Raw genomic sequence first — 13,299 nt, 5'->3', positions numbered from 1 at the left:
GTGGATTGTGCCATCCGTGTAGTTTACTCAATATGGTTTATGGTTAGACAAGAATGAAGAGGGGAGCTCTCTGTCATAGAACAAAGACCAAAGTGTTATGGTGGTTAGTACAGACAAGCCAGTCATCCACAAGCTCAGTCTCAGTGGTGTGATTCAAATCTCAAGTCACACTCCCCATGAGGGATAAATATTTTCCATAAAATCTAACAAGTTTCAATACCAGGAATAATTCGTATTTCTCCCGAGAGTCTCATGAAATACCGCAAAAATCAAAGTGCCCATCTTAAGCACCGCATCGATTATATGCAACACAGGACACGCTAGATAAACTAGTAATATCATCAACCAAGTGTAGGTAAGTAGTGATTATGATTGTTTTTTATAAGATAAGTTTAATGCTAGCTAGCATTAAACGTAACAGGCTGTCTCCTCATGGATTGCAATGAGAGGAAGGTGGTTAGAGCGTTGGACTAATTAACTGTAAGGTTGCAAGTTTGTATTCCCCGAGCTGACAAGGTGAAAATCTGTCGTTCTGCCCCTGAACGAGGAAGTTAACCCAGTGTTCCTAGGCCGTCATTGAAAATAAGAACATGTACTTAACTGACTTGCCTAGTTAAATAAAGATGAAATAAAAGGCTAAATCTGTGTCCAAAAACACCGATTTCCGACTGCTATGAAAACTTGAAATCGGCCGACCTCTAAAACATACCCTCGTAAAACTGACCATCCTACCGATCCTCGACTTCGGCGATGTCATTTACAAAATAGCCTCCAACACTCTACTCAACAAATTGGATGCAGTCTATTACAGTGCCATCCATTTTGTCCATATACTACCCACCACTGCGACCTCTATGCTCTTGCTGGCTGGTCCTCGCTACATTTGTCACCAAATTCACTGGCTCCAGGTCATCTAAGTCCTGGCTAGGTGAAGCTCCACCTTATCTCAGCTCACTGGTCACCACAGCAACAGCCACCAGTAGCACACGCTCCAGCAGGTACAGTGTATTTCACTGGTCATCCCCAAAGCCAACACTTCCTTTGGCCCCCTTTCCTTCCAGTTCTCTTCTGCCAATGACTGGAATGAATTGCAAAAATCACTGAAGCTGGAGACTCATATCTCCCTCACTAACTTTAAGCGTCAGCTGTCAGGGCAGCTTATCGATCGCTGCAGCTGTACACAGCCTATCTGTAAATAGCCCATCCAACCAACTGCCTACCTCATCCCCATATTTGTTTTTCTGCACACCAGTATTTCTACCTGCACATATAAATCACTCCAATGTAAATTGCGAAATTGTAATTACTTTGCCACGATTGGCTTATTTATTGCCTTACCTCCTTGCTTCATTTGCACACACTGTATACAGATTTTTCTATTGTGTTATTGACTGTACGTTTGTTTATCCCATGTGAAACTCTGTTGTTGTTTTTGGTCGCACTGCTTTGCTTTATCTTGACCAGGTCGCAGTTGTAAATGAGAACTTGTTCTCAACTGGCCTACCTGGTTAAATAAAAGGTGAAATAAAAAACTTCTGCATATGTGACAAAAAGTTTGATTTGATATCCCCAGCCTCCCCAGTCTTGTCATTTCATTTTTTCGGGAAATGTGAAGAGTTGTCCCTCTCCCGGGATCCCGGTGTTAATCGCTTCTCCCCACTACTCCTCCTAGCCAACAAACAAGCCAAGAAATCACTGCAGTCACATGGCATGAATGTCTGGACTGGACTGTGAGACAGCAGGACAGACCAGCATGTGATTGTATTACAAAGCGCTTAACCTTAATGTCTAAAAACAGGTGTGCCTGTGAGGGGTAGTTTCCTAGTGTTATCAACTAGGCTCGGTGTAAGCTACAAAATGGTATAATAGTGAGGAAGATTTTTATCTTTAGTCGATCAGTGAAAAAGGAGGAAGAAACATGTCAGCTAGATACAGCATTACTAGCTAATGCCCAGCATAGCAACAGATGACTGCATGCCTGGATCAGCAGTTAAGTGGATCATGAGGAAAGGGGATCTTCAGCACCCACTGCGTCCCAAATAGCACCCTATTCTCTAAATATTCCACTACTTTAGACCATAGGTTTCTGGTCAAAGTAGTGCAACATTTAGCGAATATGGTGCCATTAGGGTTAGGGTAGGGTTGAGGAGGGTTCCTGCATAGTGAGAGCTCCTGCATAGTGAGAGTGCAGCTATGTTTACTTCCAAGGCTCAGATGGAAAAAGTGGGGGTTATAGAAACATTTCAGCAAGGATTTCATCTAGCACCTATGATGAAAATTCTTTGGTGTGCTTACATTCCATGAAAAGTAAACAACCTAAGAAAAGGCGAATGGAAATTCAATGTCCTTGGCTGGCACAACTGACACTGACTTATTTATCACTGTACACACATAATTGGATGGCTGTACAGTGGAGGTAACAGTTGCAGTTCTCTCTCAGCCAATTACTTAAATTACAGGAGTTTGTCATCCAAGGAAACCCTCATTTTAATAATTTAAAAGACCTCACATGGAAATTGACTGTGGTGGACTAGAAACAGATTACCTTCAATTAGATATGCCGTCTCGGAAGTGTAAAACTATTAGCAAATAAAACATTTCAGTTCCACCATTGTGTGCCTAACGTTAACTTTACTATGACAGTAAAACGTAACGAACGTGTACAGCAACTGAAATGTGTTTAACGGGGGTTGTTTCTACAGTCATTATAAATGAGACGTGAGTTTGTTAGCTGATCACATTATAACTAATTGTCTGTTAAAGTTCATTGGATTGCTACAGGATTCAGTAAACATTTTGCATGAAGTTAAACTAGCAATGATTTATGAATTCATAGCTAACCGTTGTGCATATATTCGATGAGCTAACAGATTATGAAAGTTGCTAACGTTAGTTAGATTGCTAGTTTAGCTTGTTGTAATACCCAAACAACTTCCTATTTAGAGACATAAAAAGCCTACCTGAAATACAGTGCCCTATATACCAACATACGAAACACATTATTCGCTCCAAGCTATTTCCAAACACGTTAAAACGTTAGCTAGCTAGCTACTGTAGTTAGTTAGCCAGCAACAGCTCCTTGCTCATAAAAAAAGTCTGAACCGCGCTTACCGTGCCTAGTCGCGTTTTCAACCCTGAGAGATAAACATTAACTTTCCATTGGCCAAAGTACAACAGCACAGACTTGCGCAATTTAATTTAAACAAGTTCAATAGCCTGGTTTCGGATTTATTTTTAGGCCGAGTCTCCTAGTTAGCTAGCTGATTCCACCAGGCAACAGCTCCACGTCCAAACACCCATCGAGCCGAATACGTGTACACACAGCCAGCTCGTGCCAACAAAAGGGCAGCTCCAATGTTTACATCCACCGTACAGAGCATGCGTCACGTTGGTCGACCTGAAAAACCCAACTACCGAAAAATAGTACACTACTACTGCCCTCTACTGTTTATTATATTACCTTACACTTAGCTACAGTAGTTTAAATAACAAACCTTCAAGTTCCTTGATCAACTATTTGACCTCTTTATAAACTCTATAAACCTAGCTATAGCTAGGTTTTTGACAACAGACTTTTGAAAAATGTATCTAGTTCATGTCTATTATTTCTTGTCAGCACAAAACAAAATACACTATCAGAGATCATAAACTGGGTGGTTCGAGCCCTGAATGCTGATTGGCTGACAGCTGTGGTATAGACAGTTTTCCATGGGTATGACAAAACATTTATTTTTTCTGCTCTAATTACGTTGGTAACCAGTTTAAAATAGCAATAAGGCACCTCGGGGGTTTGTGATATATGGCCAATATAAGGGCTAAGGGCTGTATTGGCCACATACTACACCCCCTCGTGTCTGATTGCTTAAATATAGACCCATTTGATAATTGTGTATGATGCTTTTCACGTCATTAAAAATAACCTAAACAATATCATATATTACAATATAAATCCAATCAAATTGTATTTGTCACATGTGCCGAATACAGCAGGGGTAGGTAGACCTTACAGTAAAATGCTTACTTTCAAACCCTTAACCAACAATGCAGTTTTAAGAAAATACCCCCAAATAATAATTTAAAAAGTAAGAGATGAGAATAACAAATCATTCAAGAGCAGCAGTAAATAATAATAGCGGGGCTATATACAGGGGGTACCGGGACAGAGTCAATGTCAATGTGCTGGGGCACCGCCGCCTAGGTAATTGAGGTAATATGTACATGTAGGTAGAGTTATTAAAGTGACTATGCATAGATACAGGTCCCGGATGGCAGGAAGCTTGGCCTCGGTGATATACTGGGCCGTACGCACTACCCTCTGTAGTGCCTTGCGGTCGGAGGCCAAGCAGTTGCCGTACCAGGCAGTGATGCAACCCGTCAGGATGCTCTCGATGGTGCAGCTGTAGAACCTTTTGAGGATCTGAAGACACATGCCAGATCTTTTCAGTCTCCTGAGGGGGAATAGGTTTTGTCATTCTCTCTTCATGACTGTAATGGTGTGCTTGGACCATGTTAGTTTGTTGGTGATGTGGACACCAAGGAACTCTCAACCTGCTCCACTACAGTCCCGTCGATGAGGTTGGGGGCGTGCTCGGTCCTCCTTTTCCTGTAGTCATCTCCTTTGTCTTGATCACATTGAGGGAGAGGTTGTTGTCCATGCACCACACGGTCAGGTCTCTGACCTCCTCCCTATAGGCTGTCTCATCGTTGTCGGTGATTAGGCCTACCACTGTTGTGTCATCAGCAAATTTAATGATGGTGTTGGAGTCGTGCCTGGCCATGCAGTCATGAGTGAACAGGGAGTACAGGAGGGGGGGCTGAGTGCGCAATCCTGAGGGGTCCCCGTGTTGAGGATCAGCGTGGTGGATGTGTTGTTACCTACACTTACCACCTGGGGGGCAGCCCGTCAGGAAGTCCAGGAACAAGTTGCAGAGGGAGGTGTTTAGTCCCAGGGTCCTTAGCTTAGTGATGAGCTTTGAGGGCACTATATGGTGTTGAACGCTGAGCTGTAGTCAATGAATAGCATTCTCACATAGGTGTTCCCTTTGTCCAGGTGTAAAAGTGCAGTGTGGATTGCAATAGAGATCGCATCATCTATGGGTCTGTTGGTTCGGTTTGCAAATTGGAGTGGGTCTAGGCTTTCTGGCGTAATGGTGTTGATGTGAGCCATGACCAGCCTTTCAAAGCATTTCATGGCTACAGACGGGAGTGCTACGAGTCGGTAATAATTTAGGCAGGTTACCTTAGTTTTCTTGGGCACAGGGGGGCTATGGTGGTCTGCTTGAAGCCTGTTGGTAGTATTGCAGACTCAGACAGGGAGAGGATGAAAATGTCAGTGAAAGGGCCTCCCGAGTGCCGCAGTGGTCTAAGGCACTGCATCGCAGTGCTAGCTGTGCCACTAGAGATTCTGGGTTCGAGTCCAGGCTTTGTCACAGCCCGCACAATTGGCACCGCCCCATGGATGTCCTTGTCCCGTGGCGCACTAGTGAATTCTGTGGCGGGCCCGGGCTAGGTGCACACTGATTCGGTCACCAGGTGTACAGTATTTCCTCCGACACATTGGTGCAGCTGGCTTCTGAGTTAAGTGGGCATTGTGTCATGAAGCAGAGCGGCTTGGTTCGGTTTCAGAGGACGCAAGGCTCTCGACCTTTGCCTCTCCCGAATCCATATGGGAGTTGCAGCGATGAGACAAGACTGTAACTACCAATTGGATACCACAAAATTGGGGAGAAAAAGGGCAAAAAATAATAATAATAAAAAATAATAAAATGTCAGTGAAGACACTTGCCAGTTGGTCAGCGCATGCTCGGAGTACATGTCCTGGTAATCCGTCTGGCCCTGTGGCCTTGTAAATGTTGACCTGTTTGAAGGTCTTACTCACATTGGCTGCGGAGAGCGTGACCACACAGTCGTCCGGAACAGCTGGTGCTCTCATGCATGTTTCGGTGTTACTTGCCTCAAAGCGAGCATAGAAGTTATTTAGCTCATCTGGTAGGCTTGTGTCACTGGGCAGCTCTCGGCTGTGCTTCCCTTTGTAGTCTGTAATAGTTTGCAAGCCCTGCCACATTCAACGATCATCGGAACCAGAGTAGTACGATTCGATCTTAGTACTGTATTGAGACTTTGCCTGTTTGATGGTTTGTCGGAGGGCATAGTGGGATTTCTTATAAACTTCTGGGTTAGAGTCCCGCTCCTTGAAAGCGGTAGCTCTACCCTTTAGCTCAGAGCGAATGTTGCCTGTAATCCATGGCTTCTTGTTGCGGTATGTACGTACAATCACTGTGGGGACGACTTCTTTGATGCACTTATTGATAAAGCCAGTGACTGATGTGGTGTACTCCACAATGCCATCTGAAGAATCCCGGAACATATTCCAGTCTGTGCTAGCAAAGCAGTCCTGTAGTTTAGCATCTGCTTCATCTGACAACTTTTTTATAGACCGAGTCACTGGTGCTTCCTGCTTTAATTTTTGCTTGTAAGCAGGAATCATGAGGATAGAATTATGGTCAGATCTGCCAAATGGAGGGCGAGGGAGAGCTTTGTACGCTTTGTATCTCTGTGTGTGGAGTAAAGGTGGTCTATAATTTTTCCCTCTGGTTGCACATTTAACATGCTGACAGAAATGAGGTCAAACTGATTTAAATTTCCCTGCATGAAAGTCCCCGGCCACTAGGAGCGCCGCCTCTGGATGAGCGTTTTCCTGTTTGCTTATGCCGGTATACAGCTCACTGAGCGAGGTTTTAGTGCCAGCATCAGTCTGTGGTGGTATGTAGACAGCTATGAAAAATACAGATGAAAACTCTCTAGGTAGATAGTGTGGTTTACAGCTAATCATGAGATACTCTACCTCAGGCGAGAAAAACCTTGAGACTTCCTTAGATATTGTGCACCAGCTGTTGTTCACATATATGCAGAGGCCCCAGCCCCGTGTCTTACCAGAGGTTGCTGTTCTATCCTGCCGATGGAATGTATAACCCGCCAGCTGTATGTTCTTAAATGTCATTGTTCATCCAACATATAAACCAGCGTTCATATAATAACACCTTGTGATGTTTATTTTTGCTCTGTAAAAGAATATGTTCCTATTAGCTGTAGTCTACTAAAGTCAAGGGTAACTGCAAAGTACTGGAAGCCAATCGCTACAGCACAAACTCACCTGTGGCTCATTGTTGCCTCTGACAGTAGTATCAATTCCACAGGAAGTTTTGGAATGTTGCTGTCTAGAGTGGATTACAGCAAACATGCCACACTCAGAGGTGGTGAAAGAGTAATCTCCGGTTAACCCAGAAGTAAAATCGATGCAGAATCTGCCCACGGGAGATTAGTGACAGGGAGACTATTCAATGTCAGACAGAAGATGTTGCAATAAAGGTTCACTATCAGCTGTCCAGCTCAGACTAAAATAAGCACTTTTGCCTTTTTTAAAACAGGTGAGAATGAGGTTAATGGCAGAGCCGACTATCGTGATCCACATAAGAACAAAAGGTCATCAAACAAACTTTTCTGGTTTTACATGGAAATTCCAGTGCTTACAAACATATCATATTTCTTATATCAGCCACACCCTTGTCTGTCCTAAAAAAGCACTGACGTAAGACTCTTGCTTACACCATACTGTCTACTATGGAATGAAAATCAGACATAATTACAGAGAAACCCTCCCTTTGATGTCCCATGTGTCTTCTGTACAACATCCTTTGGGTCTATTGTTTTAATTATAAACATGTTCCTATAGCAATGTTTATTTTTATTCAGTAGATGTTCATAATATGCATGCACACACAGCATGGCACAGTCACGGTGTGATGTAATTTGTGTTGTAGGGCACTTTGCAAATGCCTTCAATAAATGTACGTTGAGGGTTTATTACAAACCCATAAAGGAAAATACCTCAGTGATGCACATTTTTTATCATGTACTGTTGTTGGAGACATCTTATCACCTGGTATTGCCATTGTCCACCCTATACAGTAGAGGGCAGTGTAGCATTTGTCTTACTCTAAAGCTACATCCTGCTACACGCTATTTACGCAACATGCGCAATGCAAACTTCCTTTTTCTAATGCAGCGGAGTCAAATCCCCTGTCTTTGACTCCAGGCTCCTGGTTAAGGAGACAGAAAAGACTGAAAATGGTTAGTAAAACGCCAAAATATGTTCCTACATACATATATAAGACATCAGATATGTGTTGTGTGCAATCACATGTTTTAGATGTTTTTGAAAGCCATGGATGAAGATGGATTCCGTCCAGCTACCTCTCACGGGTGTCTATCAAACGTGGCCTAATGGCCGCCTGAATCAATTCATGCTTCCTGTAGCTCTGTAGAGATCTTCCTAGCGAATTGTTTACTTTGTCTGTAATCAAGTCCAGTGATGTGAATCGCTAATAAACATGTTTATAGTGTTGCCAAAGTCGGAGTAGGGTTGAAATTAAAACTAGCCCGAGGCTAGTACTTATCACACCGGCTGGCTAGTAGAAAATGTGGTCAACTAGTTCGACAGTTGGTGAAATTGTCTTTTCATATATCGCATGGCACATATTTTGGACCGGGATAGGATAATGTGATCAGTGCCCCAAATCCATCCCTGTGCTGAACATCGCAAAGTAGTGCTAACTAACTGCTAGCTAGCCCATCATCGAAGATGGGCCAAAGACTTGGTGTGACAATGTCTGACAGTTTGGCCACATAAAATAAGCTTTCAGTGCAGCATGTGTAACATTCGGTCTACTTTGTGTTGAAAAGTAGTTAAGTAGGTTTACCGACATGCTAATTACGTTACTGTCTTATAGGGTTTTGTGAAAGTGGTGAAAAATAAGTCCTACTTCAAGAGGTACCAGGTCAAATTCAGGAGGAGGCGAGGTAAGGGATTATTTGTTTTAGCACGTGATTGGAGTTGCAAGAATGCAAATGCCATGACTGTCCTGATATTTCCTTTCACACTAAAGACCCTATTCATTCCATTGATAAACCTCCATCTCACTGACTTTGGTATCCTTATTCTGCATAGAGGGAAAGACGGACTACTTCGCCCGTAAGCGCCTGGTCATCCAAGATAAGAACAAGTACAACACACCCAAATACAGGATGATCGTCCGCTTCTCCAACCGGGATATCGTCTGCCAGGTAAGATGGGGAAAATGTTGGAATTACCAGAATGGACAATCCGTTTAGCAGAAACTTTTATCTAAAGCAGCTTTTGACAGTAACACACAATTGACAGTTACACATGTGGCCTGTTCGAGTCAAACCCACAACTCTGCCACTTGAGCACCATGCTCTAGTCCAGTTTAATCCACCTAAAAAAGTGTGCAACTGTGTTCTCAGATCAATTCAACTAGATTGACCCCATCATTCTCACATGTCCCATGACACTTTGATTTGAGTTAATCGGAGATGTCCCATGATGCTTTGATTTGAATTAATCGGGAGATATCCCATACTATTAGGGGTTGGTTACCAGAAATCGGTGCAGCACACGCTTATGGCTTAAATGTTGTAGACTATATTGTCATTATTTCTTGTGTTATGTGATTTGCTCCAGATTGCCTATGCTAAGATCGAGGGGGACATGATCGTGTGCGCTGCCTACTCCCACGAGCTGCCCAAGTACGGGATCGCCGTTGGTCTGACTAACTACGCAGCAGCCTACTGCACTGGTCTGCTGCTGGCCCGCAGGGTAAGATCAGCTCTCATACACCCCTGCTCTGACCTGATGGCTCCCTCCATAGTTTGTTCAGTTTGCAGCACTATTAGTGAATGTGTATTCTATGTTTCTACCCCGTTAATGAAAGCTGTCTTTTCTCAACATTGCATGTGCCATTTACTTTCCTCAAACCTGGTTTAATCTTTTACACCTTGAACTAATTTCTAAGTTATTGACATAACTCTGGATCGTGTTCTGGATTGTTTGTTATAGAGATGCCATGATTTCCTGTATTACATGAAGTATGTCTGTTCTGCATCTGAATGGCCAAACAATCCTATTGAACCATGCATTTCTTTTTGCTCATTGTGAGGAATTGGCAGTTACAGGTGGAAGGCTACCTGTCCGTTTGACTTGATCCACTTGTTTAGCAACTGACTGTAATATAATATGCCGTTTAGCAGACGTAGTCATGTGTGCATACATTTCTACATTTGTATAAACATGGGAATGGAACCCACAATCTTGGCATTGCAAGCATGATGCTCTACCAACTGAGTCATACAGGACCTCTGCTTTAGCCACCTACGGTGTTTCTTGCTTGCTGAGCGAGAACACACTACCAATGTTGTCAGCTTGGCTTAATACTACAACAGATTTCTCTAATCCTGTTTTTGTCTTCCCCTCCAGCTGCTGAACAAGTTCGGCCTGGACAAGGTGTACGAGGGACAGGTGGAGGTCACTGGAGATGAGTTCAACGTGGAGAGCATCGATGATCAGCCAGGTGCATTCACCTGCTACCTGGATGCAGGGCTCGCCAGAACCAGCACTGGCAACAAGGTTTTTGGAGCCCTGAAGGGGGCTGTGGATGGAGGCCTGTCCATCCCCCACAGGTAATTACTTCCCTGGCTTAAGAACACGTTTTTGTAGCCAGGGGCCGTATGTATCTAGTGTCTTGGTGTAAGACTGCTGATTTAGGAACAGCTCCCCCTGTCCACAATCTTATTCATTGTCATCGAAAATGAAACTGATCCTAGGTCAGCATTCCCACTCGAGGCACATGATGCATATACATCCCCAGGTCAAGATTTGTTTGTAAGTCACACAGATCTTGGACTAGGCTAGTACCTCTGAAGTTGCCAGGATCTATGTGTTGCTTGATGATGATACACTTGAGGCTGAGCAAATTGTAGTTGGTCCTTCATTTGCCCAGGTTGATGTAACATGTCCTGTTTCAAGATGGGGCCGAGAGCAATATGGATCAGTAGTTTACCAGCCTAATGTTATGTTCTTGGTGTTCTGCAATCACTCATTACATATGGCCTTAGTGAAACTATTGGTCTTAGTGCACTGCCTATAATCCTCAGTCAATATGACTGGGTCAGTAGTCCCTTTCTGGCTGACATGTTCTTGTCCCCTCTTCCCCTTCCTTTCCCCCTAGCACTAAGCGCTTCCCTGGATATGATGCGGAGAGCAAAGAGTTCAATGCAGAGGTCCACCGCAAGCACATCATGGGTGTCAATGTGTCTGAGTACATGAGCTATCTGATGGAGGAGGATGAGGACGCATACAAGAAGCAGTTCTCTCGCTTCATCAAGAATGGTGTTGCTCCTGACACGGCAAGTTCAAAGTTCACACTGAACCCATTGTGATGTATCGGGAGGTGCCTGCAAATACATGTATATTAGTTCAATTAGACCACAGCTGGATGGTTACGTGTTTATCTGCACTATTAGCCACTTGGTATTGTATCACACCCAGTTCTACCCGTTTTGTATCACACCCAGTTCTACCCGTTTTCACTGAACCAAACTAAACCTGAGCTAGCAGGGTTGCTACTACTGCTCTGTTAAATTCTTAGGCCTCATGCCTATAAGCATACTGGGGATCATATCAGCTTATGATGCAAATAAATTCTGAAGGGAAAGTTGTGCTGAATCCCAAACCAGTCCCTTCCCCTTGGCCCTGCGTTTGAGTGTTCACTGAGGCCTATTTAAATGTAAAACACAATTGCGTCATTCAAGTCACCCGTGTGTCCTGAAGTTAATGGTTTCATTTAATTCCCTTGTCACTTAGGAAGTATCCCTTGGAGTTGTCAGCAACACGTGACACCAGAGTGCCCTCAAAACGGTTTGGTAGGGGCGAGGGCCTGGTTTGGTATTCTGTGTTACTGTCCATTGCTTCAATCTTATCAAAGCTCTCTGATCTATAGGAGGGGATAGGGGTTGATTTGGAATTCTTCAATAAGTCTATGTAGTAACTGCTGCTTGATGATGATAGACTTGAGGCTGAGCAAATTGTAGTTGGTCCTTCATTTGCCCAAATTGATGTAATCAACGTTTCAAGACGGGGCTGAGAGCAGTACAGTTAATACATTTGTGTCATATGTACTAGTCCTAAAATACAACTGGCATCCAGCTCATTCCTATCAACTGGATGTGTAAAAAAAAGTGTGTAAAGTAAAAACTATACTGCATCCAGCAGGAGCTTCTGTACTGTTGTGTTAATGTGTATTTGGTCTGGAATGTACTTTTATTTACCCACTCCATGGTACTATTGTTTGCCACACTTTTCTCGCAGGTTCAGGAGATGTACAAAAAGGCCCATGCTGGCATTCGTAACAACCCAGTCCACGAAAAGAAGCCCAAGAAAGAAGTCAAGAAGAAGAGGCTAGTTGATGAGCAATTTTGGCTATTTTATATGGAATGCAGTACTTACTACTGCATTGTTGGCTTTCATGCTGTTAGGACTAAAACCTGATGGTGAACTTGACTAGATGATCATGGTCCAAGTTGGGGTCAATTCCATTTTAATCTACCTCTTTGTATTTTAACACATTTCAGTTTACTTATTGCATTGTCCCCTGCCCTTGGCATTGTAGTCATGTTCCCTGACATTGTTAAAATGCATCGTAATGTAATAATTCTGACATGTTTGTCTCCCCCAGGTGGAACCGTGCCAAGCTCTCTCTGGCCCAGAGGAAAGACCGCGTTGCTCAGAAGAAGGCCAGCTTCCTCAGGGCTCAGGAACAGGAGGCTGCCGACAGCTAAACTCTGGTCCTAATGATGTAGGGACAATTCTTTGTTCTAATAAATCTACAGAAAAAGAATATAGCCTCTGTCTGTCATTGGTTTATCCCTCTATTATAGGAGCTACTGTTTGAAGTGTTACCCATACTGTTTAAGTGGTTGAGATTGTGTAGAATTGGACATGGAACTGATTTACTTACTCTCCTGATTGAAAACCATCCACCAGGGATATTCAAATATAATATTTCACTGCTGATTTTTCATTTTTTCTCATCTGGAACTTATTTAGACCTGGGACACCAGGTGGGTGCAATTTAATCTGGTAGAACATAAAACAATTCAGACCTAGCTTGATTTGAATACACCCGCTATAGACAGTGTTCAATGCAGATTTTAAATAGATGGAGGGAAAAGTTGACAATGGAATACAATTGGCATTGTTTGCTAGAATGTACAGTCAGTCTAAACATTATACAAATTAAGGGGGAAATTAACCCTGTCCCCCTCAATTTGTAAAGCCTTTTTAACCTGTGATTGTCCCTCTATATACTGAAAAATAAACAACCAATGTCAATTGAAATGAATTCATTAGTCACTAATCTGGCTTTCACATGACTGAGCAGGGGT

The 13,299-nt window shown here is 43.2% G+C and overlaps 2 protein-coding genes across 5 annotated transcripts in view; one reads left to right on the top strand and one right to left on the bottom strand.

Moving 5' to 3' along the window:
- Positions 1-3,373, bottom strand: part of LOC123996763 (ecotropic viral integration site 5 protein homolog) — a 62,064-nt gene extending 58,691 nt beyond the window's left edge. For 2 of the 4 annotated variants that reach the window (XM_046300437.1, XM_046300441.1), the window contains exon 1: positions 3,112-3,372. The gene's annotated coding sequence lies outside the window, so the exon portion shown is untranslated. Of the gene's footprint in view, positions 1-2,960; positions 3,063-3,111 lie in introns of those variants that run through there. The other 2 variants (XM_046300440.1, XM_046300439.1) reach the window with 2 other exon arrangements.
- Positions 3,374-5,454: 2,081 nt separating this feature from the next.
- LOC123996480 (60S ribosomal protein L5-like) lies at positions 5,455-12,752 on the top strand. Its single transcript, XM_046299847.1, has 9 exons — positions 5,455-5,509; positions 8,003-8,130; positions 8,790-8,859; positions 9,008-9,123; positions 9,542-9,676; positions 10,334-10,536; positions 11,085-11,262; positions 12,224-12,312; positions 12,591-12,752. Exons 1-9 carry the CDS (start codon positions 5,455-5,457, stop codon positions 12,691-12,693), a joined length of 1,077 nt encoding a protein of 358 aa, XP_046155803.1. The 3' UTR covers positions 12,694-12,752.
- The last annotated feature ends 547 nt before the right edge of the window (positions 12,753-13,299 follow it).

This window comes from Oncorhynchus gorbuscha, linkage group LG15 (genome assembly GCF_021184085.1).
Source record: "Oncorhynchus gorbuscha isolate QuinsamMale2020 ecotype Even-year linkage group LG15, OgorEven_v1.0, whole genome shotgun sequence".
NCBI lineage: Eukaryota > Metazoa > Chordata > Actinopteri > Salmoniformes > Salmonidae > Oncorhynchus > Oncorhynchus gorbuscha.
This window is presented reverse-complemented; position numbering and strand designations above follow the sequence as displayed.

Excerpts from the sequence above, each read along its gene's own strand:
- LOC123996480 (XM_046299847.1), top strand. The coding sequence starts at position 5,455 with ATGGATGTCCTTGTCCCGTGGCGCACTAGTGAATTCTGTGGCGGGCCC. Across the intron at positions 5,510-8,002 it reads CTGTGGCGGGCCCGGGCTAG|CTACATCCTGCTACACGCTA; the intron begins GTGCACACTGAT and ends CTTACTCTAAAG. Across the intron at positions 9,677-10,333 it reads GTCTGCTGCTGGCCCGCAGG|CTGCTGAACAAGTTCGGCCT; the intron begins GTAAGATCAGCT and ends CTTCCCCTCCAG.